Genomic DNA, 16347 nt, shown 5'->3' with positions numbered 1-16347 from the left:
AACTCCATTTTGAACTACGTGGGACTTCCTTCCGTACCAACAAGTTTTAGGATCAGTTTATTTTCCAAGGACAAAACTCCCATTTACCAGCGGGGAGTCCTTCGCAGCAAAATCCACAGAACTGGATTTAAAGATTCTAGCCCGCCATAATAAAACGTCTTCGCCTTTAGGATACCACGGGGCTCTCTCTCTCTCTGTAGCTCTCACGGTCAGCTGTGGAACTTGCTTCAAAGCATGCAAGCCCACGGCTGCAACTTTGAAGCTGCGCATGCACGCTTATCTAAAAGCTGTAGGGGTGGGACTAGAAGAGCCTAACAGACCGCTCTTCGCCCACGAGCAAAACACACGCACAAAAAACCACGCCCCACTTTGTCTCCTCCCGCCCCCTCCTGGCTTGTGGAGTTCATGCCGCCGCCCCTGACTGCGCACGCGCGCCGCCTCGGCAGCGAATCACGCCTTCCGCGAGCGCGGCCCCGCCCCTCGACCCCGGCCTACGTGGGGTCACGAGCAAGCGGTGCTGAAGCGCCGCCTGTGAGCTGCGGAGCGCGCTGTTGCTCTTTGGGCTCGCCTCTTCCTCTCAGATGGGGCGCGCGGAGGGGCCCGCCTGGTGCGTGCGGGGCGTCGCTTGAGTCGCCGCTCTCTCCCCGCCGCCTTCCTGCAGCCAGCCGTCCCCGTCATGAGGCGCAGCGAGCGGAGAGGTCACGGAGGGGGCTCCGGAAAGGCAGCTCTGGAGGAAGAGGAGCTGCCGCCGCCGCCGTCGGAGCCCAACGGGGCTTCTCCCCCCGTGGCAGAGGTTTCGCCGGGACGCTGTAGGGGCGCGACGCCGGGAGCCGCCGCCGCTGCCCCCACGACCACCACTGCTTCCACCACGACGCACGGGAGCCGGCGCAGCACGGAGTCCGAGGTGTACGATGACGGGACCAACACGTTCTTCTGGTAAGGGGGCTGGAGCCCGTGTCCTTCCCCCTCGTCGCCTCTCTTCCCCGAGGCCCTTTCCCCCTGACACGCGGAGGGAAACGGTGCAGTCCATGGACACGGGTTGCCCACAGTAAATAGACTTGTCTGTGCACAACTAAAGATGCAGGTAGGCAGGCTGTCGGTTTAAAAGGCTAGGGACCAACAAGGAGAAGGGACTGAGCGCGGTGAACTTGAGGACGCTGGAACCGAGGATATAAAGATAGGTGTGCATCTCGTTGGAATCAGGCTGGACTTCTCTTTCTGGGTGTCTCCTTCCCAGGAGCCCTGCTGAGCCTGCTTCTTTTCTCAAGTCACTTCTGCTGTTCCTTCTCTTAGGAATTGGCCCTCCTTTGGTTTCTCTCCTCAGCTTTTGCGGTCAGTCGGGGAAGTGATTAGTGTTACATCCCTCAACACAGTTGTTGAGTAAATATCACGTAGCTCTGTACGACTTACTGCTGAGTAAATACGCTTTATATTGCTGGCTTTTCCCACCTCTCCTGGCTTGATGAGTATTTGATATAGCAAAATCTCTGAGAAATATCTGTAATTTACAGCACCAAGAGGAAACTCAGACTGCTTTCCCATGCATACTTGGAAATATATCCTGTTTAATTCAGTTAGACTTAATTTCTGAGTAAATACATTTGATCTTGCTTCAATTGCACACTTGTGGGATAACTTTCCTAGGCAACAGCCTACTTGTGGTAGTTGAAAGGCAAAACCACACTTTCATCTCCTTATCTCAAGAGAATACTTGCCTGGGCGGTTTGTAGAAAAGAGCACTTCTCTAAGTGCCCTTGCTTATTGGTTTGTGATAGTTTTCCAGATATCATTCCAGCATTTGTACTACAAAAACATAAGGTTTTGTAGACACAAGTAGTGAAATATAGTGTGACTTTTGTAGTTGAGCAGTCTCGTGAAGAGATGGAGGCAGAATATTTACTAATATTTACATACTAGTAAGTAATTTTTCATCTATAGTAAAAAAAAAAAGGATTGACAGACCTCAACACATCCATATCTGATGAAGTAGGTGTGCACTTGTGTGATGTTATTTTTCTCCTTTAGACTTATCATGACTACCTTGTTTAGTTTATTATATTCTCAAACAGAACTGGTTAAAACTTTGCTTGTCCTGATGCACACCTAAAAGCAAAGCCATACTTTATTATTGTTGAGACAGTATGAAAAAAGACTGTATCAAAACCATCTTCAAAGCAAAAAATAATAAAAATTCTTTTGCCATGAAAAGCCTACACAAGAATAAAAGATATAGTACAATACCTAACCACAAAGATATCGTAATTGTGGCATCACTAATTCTTGTATATTTTTCCACTTTGTGTTTTTATTTATTCCACTTGCTTTATATCTTTGAGGTGCCACTTCTCTTTCTCTTTCTATTACAGTGTTTAGGCTTGTAATGTAATACCCAGAATGATGGTTCTTTTCTTCCTCCACAATGGGTATAACTTTTTCTTTTCGTGCAATTCTTGAGAGGGCAAATTATTTTCTAGCAAACAGCATGATGTTAGTTGGAAATCTGGTAATTTAATTAAGCATCAACTCAGTGTCCTTAGTTTCACTGGGAGAGACAAAATTTCATGCAAGCTTTAAAAAAAATTCTCAAGCGTTTTATCATCCACAGTATGTTAAGTAACATGGTTTCCAGCTTCAAAACCCTTTCTTCTTCTTGTGCCACATACATCAATTATGGAAAAGGGAATACAATGATTAGCTTTAGACATCAATTTATCTTCTTCAAAGACAACAGAGGGCATAGTTTTTCTGGTTCTGCAAGAGGCTTAGTAAAGATAGAAGAGCCTGATTTGAAGTGACTCCGACCTGGTTTGGCTTGAGGTTGCCCCTGAGTCTGACTCCTCTGATCTTGGCAGTAATAAAATTTGGAGTATGTTGATCTTGAAAGATCTGCTGATATTCAGTGAGAGTTCTGCAAACATAGAGTATATCTAGTGAGGCTGTAGTGGTTATTTCATTCCGGCAACATTGTAGGTACTGACTTAGAGCCTGCAATATCTCAGGTTTAGGAAAAACAGTCTTTTATCAGAGTTCAGGAAGGACCACAGAGAACATTCTGGGAGGTTGCTGTGTATTGGCTGAATTAGTGACCAAATAACTGGATCTTGCAGACATACTGGCACAGTCCTGCCCTTTCAATGGAGAATGGGTAAAATTGTAACTTGATTGCTTCTTTAATACTAGTTTAAAGATTGTACATTTTATTGCTGAACTATTTTTCCAACACTGTTGATGATGTTTCATTATTCTGGGTGATAAGTGTTCTATAATATAGTCAGATCTTTTAGATCATCTTCAATGATTTGACCATTGTTTGTTTAACTGCTATTTTGATTATATGTGTCTGTTTAAGCTATGAAGAGAAGTGCAGTATTTAATGAGTTCTTAAATACTCTTACATTTGATACTTGAATATGCTCTAACTTTTGAAAAAGGAATCTAAGAACTGACAGAATGTTGATCTTTCATAGTATTTTATGTTACCTTGATCACCAAACACATTCTTTTAGAGATTCAGTTTAGTTCATTCTAATAGTGAATAACTGAGGAATGTAATTTTACATTGATCATAATTTAAGGTGCAGCATGTACACATACTTTCTGATTTTTTTGGAAGGACAATAGTGCATCAGGGGTGGAAAACCTCAGTCTAAAAGGCTAAACACAGCTCTGTTACTCTTGGAACTCTTCCAGGCATGCCCCTTGTTGGCTTTGTAGTGTCCTTGAGTGTTTTTTTCTGACTGAGATGTGTTTTTGAAGTAATATTTTACCTTTTGTTTTCTGAATGGAGACTAGAGAAATATGTGTTCTAATCTATTGTATAAAGGTAAATTTTTACATTTCATGCTGTTCCCACTTTTGTTTCTGATGCTTAGCGCTGCCCTGTGGCCCACAAAAGGTTGCCCGAAAGGAAATGCAGCCCTTGGCCAGAAAATTGTTCCCCATCGCTACTATACATGTCCACTCAAAAATAAACCCCATTCAGTCATTCGATGTTCTGTATACTATCTGAAAAAGACAAATAAACAGTTAAAAAACCCCACTGCATTTCTTTAGGAGTTACTCCCAGCCAGTAGTATTACAATTGTAGTCCTAAGTAATTTTTCATGCTCTGAGAGTTTGCTACAACAAAAAGAAGAGAATCTATTGGCAGTTTAAAGATAAACAGATTTAGTATGGTGTATGCTTTCATGGACAAGAGTCAGTTTCATCAGATACATGAAGTGTTACCCTCAATTTAAAAGCAAACATGTAAATGAGGCTGAATGCTCATTAAATGTAAAAGAGGAAAAGGGGATTGGATCTGGCCAGTGGTCTGGATCATAGAGTCTGACCTCTGCAACTAAGTTTGATAGGGACCACCCACCTATCAATCTCTTGACATCCCTGTGATGATGGTGATGTTTTTCGCCCTGTGTGGTACATGGCTTTGAAGGTCCTGACCATTGTCCAATTTTTAGAGTTTCAAAGAGCTGCACACAGCTCTGCAATCATTGATAGCCTGCTGATTGTTAGTACTTCCAGAGAGCCTTGTATTGCACTTTAAAGCCCCAACAATTAGCTTATTGTCAGAACTTAAAAATCACATACTGCATTGGGCAAAATTGGGTTGCCCAATGTCATTGTGACATCAGTTGGTTGACTTCCTGCAAGCACTGGTAATCAATCAGCTGATGAGTGGTTCTTAGAGAGAACTGTATGGGGGGGTGCCTGCAATTCCCCCTTTGCCCTGCCCCACAGCCAATATCATATATGATGTCAGGTGTAGGACAGGTGAGCATGGCTCTGTCAAAATGGTCTCATGGGCTAAGTGGAAAGGCCTTTAAGGCCTAATTGGGCCCCATAGGTCAGAGCTTCTCTACTGCTCGTGTAAGAGGCGTATGAGGACTGTTCGCACACACATTTGGCCACCATATGAATGCTATACACTTAGACTTCAATCCCTAAAATAATGCATCCAGTTAAATGCTTGGAAAGGGCAGCCATATTTATGTAAAGTGCCACATGCATGGTTTTTCTTCCTGACATTTTTCGTAATGTGTAGGCATTGTGGGTGGAAGCAGAGTGTAGCCAGTAGATGCAGTGCAACTGTGCAATCCATGTACAGAGAGTGCATGTGCATTTGTAAACAGTGTGACATTTCTATACAAAGTTGAAATGTATACAAAGAAGCACTGTGACCATTCACAGCTGTAGCACAAACGTCATAACATAGCACACCTATAGCGGAAGAAAAAATATTTGGTCTCAGTTGAATCTTAAAATCACTTACTGATTCATTGTAGTTCAGCATGTTCATGCTAGAATTTTTCCTTTGAAATTCTTTTACTGAAGAACTGAGACTTACAGACTAGCAGTATGTTCATGGGAGATTGAAATGTTTGCTGTTTTTTATGTCAGGTTTGTAACTGTCCTTCTGCTTAAGATAAATATTTAATATGGTCCTTAATATAGTCATTCAGCATTTAACATCTCAACTGAGGGGCAAAGCAGATGTGGCAGCAACACAATTTAGGCTGGATTGTACTGAAATCTGTAGTGAAATTGCAGTGGAAGATTATGAAGGGGGGAGGGAGGTAAATAACCTTCTGTGCCAACCGCCTAAAATAAAGTCTTTTAAGTTATTTCTCTTAGTGAGGCTTGCTTCAGTCATGGAGCACCACTGATGGAAGGTTCTCTCCCCTCCCCCCTTAAAGCAGGCTTGGAGAGAGACCATAGCAGGGGATTCTTCTCCTGCCTGTGCTGTCAGCCCATCAGTGCAGCCACCCCATTTTGTAGGGGCTTTGCATTATTGTAATTCAGTTCTTCTGACATAACTTCTAGTTTGGCCCCAAGTGAGCGACTTCAGAAGTACATAGAGGTTGAGAAGGAGAAGTTGGGAGGTTATCTGTGTACTGTTGAGAGTTGCGCCAGAACCTGTGGAGCAACCCTCAAGTTCTTTCAGCTTTGCTGTTTTTACAGAATAATGAACCATTGTCAAATGACTTTGTTTTTCATAAGGACTTCTGGAAAGTGCTGGGAAATGGCTGTCTTTGTTTATCTAGACATAGGTGGCTGTCCTGTTGCTGATTCCTTTAAATTGATTCTTTTGTGTTGACTAAAATCTGCCCTCTCATTGAGTTTAATTTTATGCTGTACTCTAATATAGATTATTGGAATGGATTAGAGGTTTTTAAAGATAAATGCTGCCAAAAGAGCACATGAATGCTGCCAAAAGAGCAGATGATTTACCTTTTATTTGTTTTCATCCCAAAGTTGCTGGGTCTTCATTGATTTCTGGGAGAAGAATGCCCCAATGCTGAAAATACCTAAGTCATTGAGGGTGATTCTGCCTGTCCTTTGTTTCATACTTAAGAGTTTATAAAGCAGCTGTCATTCTGTGACTTGCAGAAAATGGAATGGAACATAACTTTGGGACCACATTTCCTTATGTAGGATCCACAAAAGAAAACTAATCTAGTTGTACAAAATTAAACCATAGCTTACTGAACTGGAGGTAATCTCTGCATAGAAGCTAGGTCATGAATGTCCTCTTCCATTCCTTATTGCTGCCATCTCAACGAAGTATATACTATTGCTATTGATGATAAATTGTTTGCCTTTTCTGTTCCTTTGTTAAATGATGCTTGAATATTGGACTCTCTGTTTCGTGAAGTGGCCCATGAGAGATGAAGAAAACTATTGAGTGATGATCATCCATCACTCTTTGTGGAATGAATTCCCCATACACTCTATAATGCCTGTATGCCTTCCAATCTGCTCTGAAGAGTTTGAGCATCCTCTAGAACAGATTGGGGAGGATGCAGAGGGTTATAGTGAGCAGGAGAAGAAAGGGAAGTCCCATCATGTGAATTGTGTAACACTGCATGCTTATTCTCTTAGAATAATACGCAAAGTCTTTTATATTTGAAACTGAGAATGTGGATCTTTATAAATAGGAGTTTTCAGTTTACTGAAAGCTGGTACATGGAAAAGTTGCAGACATGTTTGTGTTGGTTAGTGTGGAGAAACAAACCTTTCTGATAATCTTTCATGTGTTGTGTAACTGAAATTCCTTAAAATTGTGCCTCAACTTCCAGTCTTCTGAGTTGAAAAATTGAGTTCCTGCACACTCATAATGCATAGTGTAGTTCTGTTGGTTACAGTGCTCATATTATTTATATACTAAGCTTCAATATAGTTGTGAGAAGGCAACTGTATTTTCAGAAGCTAAGTTTTATTTACGGGAAAGCTTCCAATGCAGTGTTATGATCCCCTACTTAGCTAAAGATTGACAGCTTTTGTACTAATGCTGTCAGAGTAACTTTTACTGCAACCTTTGCCATTCTTTTAGGTCAGTTTGATCACCATGTTCGGGCGTATGGGCTGTTGCTGCAGCAGTGTCTGTCTGACTGTGCTCAGAATTTTGCCATTTGGAAACTAATTCACCCCTTAGAAATTGGTAGAAAGTGTTCCTCAAGGCTTGATGTTACCATCTGTGCTGCTTGGTTTATTACACTTGCAGGCTGTGGACGATCTGTCTGTGGAAGTTAGGACTAGATCTTTCTTTATGACCTTCCAAAGAGTCTGCAATGCTTTGGGTTGTTTGAGGAAACTGTTAGTATAGGGTTTGTTTGTTTTTCTCTGACTCAATTATTTTGTTCAACTTTTATTTTTATATTTAGTGTATTTTTAAGTGAACTGTTTTTGGAATACAGTACTATAAATAAGCACGGTAAATTTAGCTGCCCTAAACTTTAGATTGGAGGAAGGGTAAATCTTTAATAAATGAAATAAAATAAATACATTTTAACCTGCTGAAGATACTGAGCAACAGTAAATAGTCCTGAAAAATTTATTTGTTGTTGACTTTCTCTCTTTCTCTCTCCCCACCCCCTGTACAATAGGCAAGCACACACCTTAACAGTCCTGTTCATCCTGACCTGCACCCTGGGATATGTGACACTGCTTGAAGAAACCCCACAGGATACAGCCTACAACACAAAGAGGTAACTAGCTGTCACATAAGTGTTGCAGTCAGCTTTTATTGCCAGGTTTTTTTAGTAACTAGCTAGAGTACCCATTTTTCTTTAATTTACTTTTAATTTATTTTGGATTTTTGATAAATTTATCAGTCCATTGTAGCCATAGCAATGACTCCCCTGTCATTTGTAAAAATAACATCCCCAAATATGTAAATATGTTTTCTTTATGAGGTGATTCTACAGTTATATCAAAGCTTTAACTTTTGTAGTTGTATAAGGAAAAAGCCTTTTGTTTATTGACTGAATTCCTCGACTTCTATCATGAGATTTAAAAGACTGCCCCAAAGTAAAGTAAATAAAAAGGATAAACCAAAAGGCTTCTCCCATAGAGAAGCATTATTAAAATATTCCTATCTGCTGAAAATAAAACAGATTGATGTTTTCTGTAGAGTAAGTTGTACGTAAAATTTGTTAAATAATACTGGGCAGGATTCACCTAGCCAGGATTCACATAATCCGCAGAAGCCCTTGCATATTGGGGCTTTCTGCCCCTGTGCAGGTGTGTGTCAGGAGGCTCCCCAGAACAGTGTGCAGGGGGAGGAAGGGAGGGGTTGTTCCATCTAGCAGGCTGCAGTGCAGATAGAACGATGGAAGAAGTATGAAGTTTAATTCTACCACAATTTTCAAAAAAAATATTGTGGGAACTATAGTTCCTGTGTTACAGTTTTTATATAACTGGTTCATATTAGAACCACTTACTGAATTTTTGTATAAAGCTACTGAACGTGTCTGAATATATTGAAACATGTGCGTGCTACTTGTGGAGTAGTTGGAAATTACGGTGTTGTGGGAGAATAGAAATAATAGGTGACAAGGCTAGTGGCCACCTATGTTGCTGCCACCTCTCATTTCCCTCCCTGCAATGCCAAATACTACTTTCTCCCACCCACTTTCAGCACAAAGGCTCACCTGTGTTATGGTAAGATTATAGGGCTATAGTCAAGTTAATGCAGTATGGCCAGAGTGAATTGTATAATGGTGAAACAAAGACTCGGAGAAGAATGCATATGAAAGTCCAGTGGAAATCGCGGTACAGTCTGGACAAAAGAGGAAATTATGGTCATCAGCTTCAGAGCAGTGCAGGATATTAAACCAGCTTTAAACTGTTGTGGTTTAATACCTTCATTTGTGTCATAGTTACTGTAATGTCTTGAAAACTCTTGTTAATTAAAGGCGCACCACAAAAGAAGCAGCAAAGGTCATGTCCTCTCTTATTTGTCACCCCATGATGTATGTAAACTGACTGGCTCTCTTAGGTAAATGTTACCTAGGGCCAGAAGATATTTCAAATGGTGGTTTTTTTTAGTTCAGAACTTGCATTAAGTCAGGCTGTATACCTGTAGAACGTTGGCTGCAGGTTCTTGCGTGTTTGACAAGTGTAGTATCAACTGATGTTGCATAGCTGATAGATGCACATTATAATAGGTTTTCCCATATACCATTTAAGTTGCAGAAATATAACTGCAAAATACAGTCAAACCTTGGTTCCTGAATGCCCCCGTTACTATACGTTTCGGCTCCTGAATGTAGAAAACCAGTTTTCGAACATTTTCCGGAACCTGAATGTCCAACGTGGCTTCCGCTTGAATGCAAGAAGCTCTTGCAACCAGTCGGAAACTGCACCTTCGTTGTCAAACGTTTTGGAAGTCGAATGGTCTTCCGGAACAGATTACGTTCGACAACCAAGGTTTTACTTTATTGTGTGTGTGAACTTGGCTATATATGCTTATAAAAGAGAGGCTGGTCTTTAACTACCCTGTCGGAGTTGTTTTTCAGTTGCCTTTATCATAGCAGCAATTTTTATTGTAGGCTTTTGTGGTTCTTTTTATCAAACATCAGTGCTCTTGAAAGAATGTGATCCTATTCTGACATGCCTTCAGTAATATTTGTAAGTGGAAAATTGGTGTGGAAAATTGGAGTGAGTGGTGTCTGTGGAAAATTTTGGTAATGTGTCATCTGTGTATTCTAGAACTTGGAATACAATTGTTCTTGGTTAACTTGGTGAATTTATTTAAAGATGACCTCAGATTTTCATACTGTATTTTGTACTTTGTCATCTTGCACTTTGTAAAGCCACCGTGCTGGTGATATTAATGAATTATTCCAGTTGATCCTAGTTTCCATTTCTATAATAAATGATAGTTATGCCATGCATACCTAAAACTGAATGAGACCCAGTGCTTTTTTTCTGGGGTTACGCAGGGGTATGCATACCCTTAAACATTTTGTGAATCTAAGTTTGGCCTCATTGAGGGGCAGTATTTCAATATGAGTAGGAAAATGAGAGTACCCCTAAACAAAAGCACTGGTGAGACCCATAAGTAAACTAGCAGATACCAATCCTTACACAAAGTTGGACTAATAGCCAGCTCAGCCTAATAAATCTAAATGCTGGAGAGACAAGGGTTTTTTTTTCCATCCTGTAACTTAAAATGCCAGAAACGGAAGCTGGGAATGTATGTATGCAAACCATATGCTCTTCAACAGAGCTACAGTTCTTCATTCCAGATGTGAGTAGAGCTGTTGAGGGACTCACAGGTTTAGGTTGTAGGTGCATTGATAATGCTGTAAATGGAAGAGTTTCAAATCTTAAGGCCTCTCAGTATATCGTTCTGACTACACTCTAAAGTCTAGAGTAGCACACCTTTCAATCCTCTTTTGGAAGGGCATCCTATTCTTAGTGGTATCTAATGAGGAGCTTTGTCCTAGGGATTCATTGAAGAGCTTAGATTTCATGGAGGGTAATACTATCAAATGCTGCTAGCAATGATGTCTATGTGTTATCTCCAGTCTTGGAAGCAGTATGCCTATGAATGCCAGTTGGTGGTAATTGCAAATGGGGGAAAGTGCTGTTTATACTCAGGTCTCGCATGTAGATTTCACCTGGGCATCTCATTGGCCACTATGAGAACAGGATGTGTCTTTGGTTTGAACCAAAGACTCTTAGACTCTTCTTATGTTCTCACATTGTTAAAAAACCTGAGGTTATTGTTAAGTCAAAAACAATTGACTGCAGATAAAAGAAAGCAACATGATTTGATGGATGTAAAAGATCTAAAAATAATAGATGACATATTTCCTAGATTTCACATTCAGAAACCTCTTCTCACCACGAAGGGAAGGGAGTGCAGGGACACAAACTTCATACTATGACCTGAATAAAAAAAAAGCTGAGGGATCTCATAATGTTGTCATTGACTGGGCAGAAGTGATAACCAGTATTTAGCCAATGATTCGTCTGTGTAGGTGGATACAGTTATGCAGTTTATTTCCTAATCACATTTTAGATGTCTCTGCAACATCCCCCTTAATGCTGCATTGACTAGGTTGAGCTACTGCTTCAAGCATAGCGTAACAAACATATGGCACCACTTATAAAATAATTGCACTGGCAGCCAGTTCTGTGGTGCTGACCTACAAAGCCCTAAACAACTTGGGCCCAAGTTATGTTGACAGACTACCCAGTCAGTAAAATATTTGAATGAGGCCCTTATGTTTGTGCTACAACCTGCTGAGATCCATCTTGCAGGAACTAGGGTGGTGGTCTTTTTCATTGTTACCAAGCCTATAAAACAGCATTGCCTTGTGTGATAAGTAGGCACCAATGGTGCTTTGTTTTGGTGCCTGATAAAAGTTTTCTCCCCAGCCTTCACTTCCCATTAATACCATCTTACTGTAATTTGTACTGGCTCTGTAGCTGCTGTTGTATTGTCTTAATTATTTTTAATGGGCTGAATTCAGCTACCCAGTTCCGTTAGTGAATGCCAGCACGAAGATTCCCACAAGAAGAATGGGGCTCTCTCTTGCACCTCCCCCAAATCTTTTCTGGAGGGTTGGGAGAACCCCCAGAACGGGAGTGGGAAGAGAAATTGTTTCATCAGTTCTGTTGGGCAAGCTAAAATGCTTGCACTTTCTCCTTTGTGCTATATTGAATTCCACCCATTGTATATTCTTAATTGATTGAGTGTTTCATGAAAGGTGATATAGAAGTAATATTTAAAATAATAAAACTACTGAGCATATCCTTAATATGTGAGCAGGTTCCAGTGCACTGTGTATTTGATGTAAGGTGGTGATCAGTGTAATTACATGTGATAAAGTACTATCAGGCAGCAATTAGAAGATGTATTTCTACCCTGTTTTGGTCTTTTTTCCTCTATAAGTTAACAAGAAAGCATGCCTAATTACTCATAAGGGATTAAGAGTTCAAATGGAGGCTGCACTTAAACTTGCTTGTTAACCTGGTGCACCTTGGCTAGCATTATACTCTGGGTATATATCTATAGTTACAGATTTGAGTGCAGATTTTGTTGCAGTATTTGTGGTTTGCCACTCAAGGCTGCTGACTTGCTTTTTGGTCTGCACACAGATAATTTAGGTTCCTGCAATTTGAATTGATCTTGCTGCTTTGGTTTTATGTAACGTAAAACCAAATGAAGGCGTAAACCATTCATTTAGTTCTTTAGATTTTCCATGATGATGTAGAGTTTCATAAATAATCTATGTGAATTGGACTCCCTTTATAGAGTTATAAAACTCTAAAACTGTACATAGCCTGAACATTCTACCTCTGATATGTGTGCCTCAAACTTCAGATTAGCAATTATCTTTTTACTCAAGAAGCAACATAATTTCAAATTATGGTAAGATAAAACAGTGATGATTTATAGCAAGATGCATGAATTAAAGCAACATGTTTAATCTAGATTGCCTTCATGTATTAAATAAAGTGAAACTTAAACAGGGTCTATAAATTGGTTCCATGTTGTCTTAACTCATGATAACTTGACCCAGATGTTGTTTTTTAGCATTGGTGTAGGGCAGTATACTTTGTTATAGAGGTCACAAACCTGACTGAATCTGAAGACATGGTGTGGCTTCCAATAGTTTAGTAGTTTAAACAGTTCATCTTTATAACTAGGTTTCAGTACTATGGTTCAGTAACTTGATTGATGTGAAAATATTTCTATCTATTTTAGTTATTAAAACTTTTGTGGGAACTTACAGCCACACTAAATAAGGTGATAGCCAACTAAGTCAGACTCAAAGTAGACCTGTTGAAATCACAGGCTTGAGTTTGTATCATTTATTCCAATTGATCTACTCTGAGTATTACTAACATTGAATATCGCTCTGTAATTGTGGCTTGTGTACTGGAAATACTTAAATACTAGGTTGACTTTCTTTAAGGATTAATTCACGTTTGCAGAAATAGAATATGTTACAGCCTTTTCCAGACAGTTTTAAAGTGCCAAGGAGATCACATATGCCTATGGAAAACTAGTATGTAATTAGCCAGACCTGTTGATCTATGACTGTGCCTCATTCCCCTTTTAGCTACACATTACGGAGGCTGAATATTACCTGTGCTTCCCCATAACATTTATGAGCCAAGTAACTGTTTATGGCATGAATGACAAATGGAAGCATGCCAGATTGTATAAAGGGGACTTCCCATGTTGCAGATGACCAGGCAAGTTAATTATAACTCAGCTACAGACTGGTGGATCCATACCCAGACACGCAGTTAGCTTGGGACTTCCATCCCCTTGCTGCCTTTAGCAGCTTTGGCACATTGAGTAGGGAAAAAGCTGCCTGGTAGACTTCTCAGGGGGTCCCTGCTAGGAAGGAATTCAGTTGCTACCAAAGCAGGTAGCAATGACCTCATAAGGTCTTGATTCTCAGCAAGACCTCATTAGTGTCCATGGGAAATAATTTCAGTGTTAGAAACTCAGATAAATAAGCTAGGCACCAAATGGCTCCTTAAACCAGGGTTACAGTTGCCAAAATTAAATGTCTAGTTGGCATTTTGGAGCCAGACAGCTCAAAAGTTGTATTTTTCAATACAACTTTCTGGTTCCTGAAATTTGTTCTGATTGTGCAGATAAAATATTGGAGGTAGATGTGTTGTTAGTGTGCAGAAACAGGAAAGATCTAAAGATCCCCAGACATGCACCTTCTGATGGTGGAGACATCAGACACCAGGTGCCCAGGAATCTTCACTTGATTGTAAGAGGCCAATAGCCAGGTACAAAATGCGCCTAGTGCCCTGCGAATTTCAAACTCTGAATCATTCCCTTCTTGATATGGCCACACCAAAAGCAGAAGCTGTGGAAATTGAATTGTGCCAACTGCTTGACTGATCTGAATAAGATTTTTAAGAACCGACCTGCCTTTCAATTTTAAGAGAATCAGTGTTGTATCTTTTGGTTTTTCTCAAAAGGATTTGCGAACAGCTTTTAGTAGTTAAGAAGAGTTAATATTGAGCCAGGCAAAATCAGTTTTCTTCCCTGTTGCATGCTTTTGACTACTAAAATGTATCTAAAACAACCTATTTATCACAGAGTATGAACTTCATGGTCTTTCAGTCTTCAAGACTAGACTGCCTTCAAATAGTTTTTCTGATTTTAGATGTTCTATGGACTTTCAAAAGACATATTTAACAAAAACCATTCATGAACAGATGTAAATTGAAAGTGTTTTTTTTCCAGAGGTATTGTTGCCAGCATTTTAGTTTTCTTGTGTTTTGGAGTCACTCAAGCAAAAGATGGGCCATTTTCAAGACCTCATCCAGGTAATCAAAATTGCTCGTATCATAAAACTTCTCTTGATAATGATGCACTTGGTAAAATGGCTCCTAATGGTTATATGTAAATGTTGAAAGTAGTAACCTGTTTCATAGCCTATATCCCCTAGGTAGTACGTGATTTCATTATCAGAATCTAGCATAGTTTTCAGAAGTCCTCATCTGACTGCTCATTAGTCACTTAACAGATGACATATTTTACCGTACTTAATTGAATCTAAAGCTCACCTTTTTTGGCCAAATTACATTGTGAAAATTAAGGCGTGCATTAGATTTGATGGCACATTTACTTTCGCCAGCAAATACTATTTTTTGGTTTCAAGGTTCTGAAAATTGAGGTGCGCATTAGATTCAATTCTGCATTAGATTTAAGTAAATAAAGTATTTGCTATAAAAACGTAAGAAGAACCTGCTAGATCAGGCCAATGGTGTATGTGTATGTAGGCTGGAGAACTGCAACTGCAGAGCATTGTGGAACAAACATTCCACTTAGTGAGTGCTTAAGAAAAGGACACATTTCAGTTATCTATTTCAGATTTAGATTATACCTGGAAAAGGTGTGTGTGTCCCCCGGCCTCTTCTACCAAAAATAACTTACCTTGAGTAAGAGAGGCAGGCAAAGAGAGCACTAAATTTGTGCTCCTGTTCCACTGTCTACCACCTGCCCCCAATTCCACAAGTCCATCTGCCACCAGCCACCCTGTGGAAAAGACTGTGAGATAGAAAGAGACGCAGGCAAAGAATAGCCTTCTCCAGCTGGACTATTGTCTTTCCCACAATAGGGTTGTCTACTATTGAATGCCCTGGGGGAAAGATCCTGATGACTTGTTACATTTTTATATTTTTGTGACTTTATTAATGTATATTGTTGTTACAAATTCCTTCAAGTATCCTTGAAGATGTGACATAAATAATTATATTGAAAAGGGAAGTTGATGGAAAATGTGTGGTTTGTATTTGGCTAAACACCATTCTGCAGATTTGTAAAACTGAAAATGATAAAAAAAAACATTAAGGTATTTAACACCAATGTATTTACTGTATTCACCATCCTTCACTTGAAGTTTTGCTAAACATGGTAACTTGATAAATGTTTTGCATCACAAAGACAGCTTCCTCTGTGGGAAGTTTTACACACAAACACTGTTCTTCAGAGCATTAATATTTTTGTCTGACATTTTATTTCATTAGTCAGAAGTACAATAGAAATATTGTTGTAGACAATTTGCTGAAGTATGCTACTGTGATGCAAGAGTGCAGCAGTATGGCTCTCTTTGTTTAGATAGCACATTATCCTTGTTTCTTGTTTTAAAAATTTATTACATTTATATAATTGCAGCTTAACAAATACAATCAAATATTTTTAAAAAGGACATTTTTTATTTGAAAATATAACAGAAAAAATAACAAACCAAATATAAATAACAACAAAAATAAGATTATCAGCTGATATTAACATTAAGAATATTCTGACAATTCTGATATAAACATATGATATAATTCTGATATAAATATAGGCAATTCAAATGTCCAAATAGGTGTCTAAACAGAATTTACAATTAAGAAGTTGTTCATTCAAATGTAAAGGACAGTGAGGTTCAAACCACTAAGAGATAGATGGTAGATATTTGTCCATACAACTTCTCAGTATAGATATTTTAGCTACCATAAGGTTCTCAAACCCACTTTTGTTGCCTGTCTGTTATTCAACACATCACAGAAATATAATTTAAGAGTGTG

At 39.5% G+C, this 16347-nt stretch overlaps 1 protein-coding gene across 1 annotated transcript in view; it reads left to right on the top strand.

Annotated features, from left to right (window-relative positions):
* Window positions 1–438: 438 nt before the first annotated feature.
* Window positions 439–16347, top strand: part of PTDSS2 (phosphatidylserine synthase 2) — a 38297-nt gene continuing 22388 nt past the window's right edge. Inside the window, exons 1-3 of the mRNA XM_083757126.1 lie at window positions 439–936; window positions 7884–7985; window positions 14513–14595. Coding sequence (XP_083613252.1) covers window positions 677–936; window positions 7884–7985; window positions 14513–14595 — 445 coding nt within the window. The 5' untranslated portion in view covers window positions 439–676. The remainder of the gene's footprint in view (window positions 937–7883; window positions 7986–14512; window positions 14596–16347) is intronic.

This window comes from Podarcis gaigeae (assembly GCF_964106915.1).
Source record: "Podarcis gaigeae genome assembly, chromosome: 1".
NCBI classification, from domain to species: Eukaryota; Metazoa; Chordata; class Lepidosauria; order Squamata; family Lacertidae; genus Podarcis; species Podarcis gaigeae.
The sequence above is the reverse complement of the archived record's forward strand: the minus strand, read 5'-3'. Positions and strand labels throughout refer to the sequence as shown.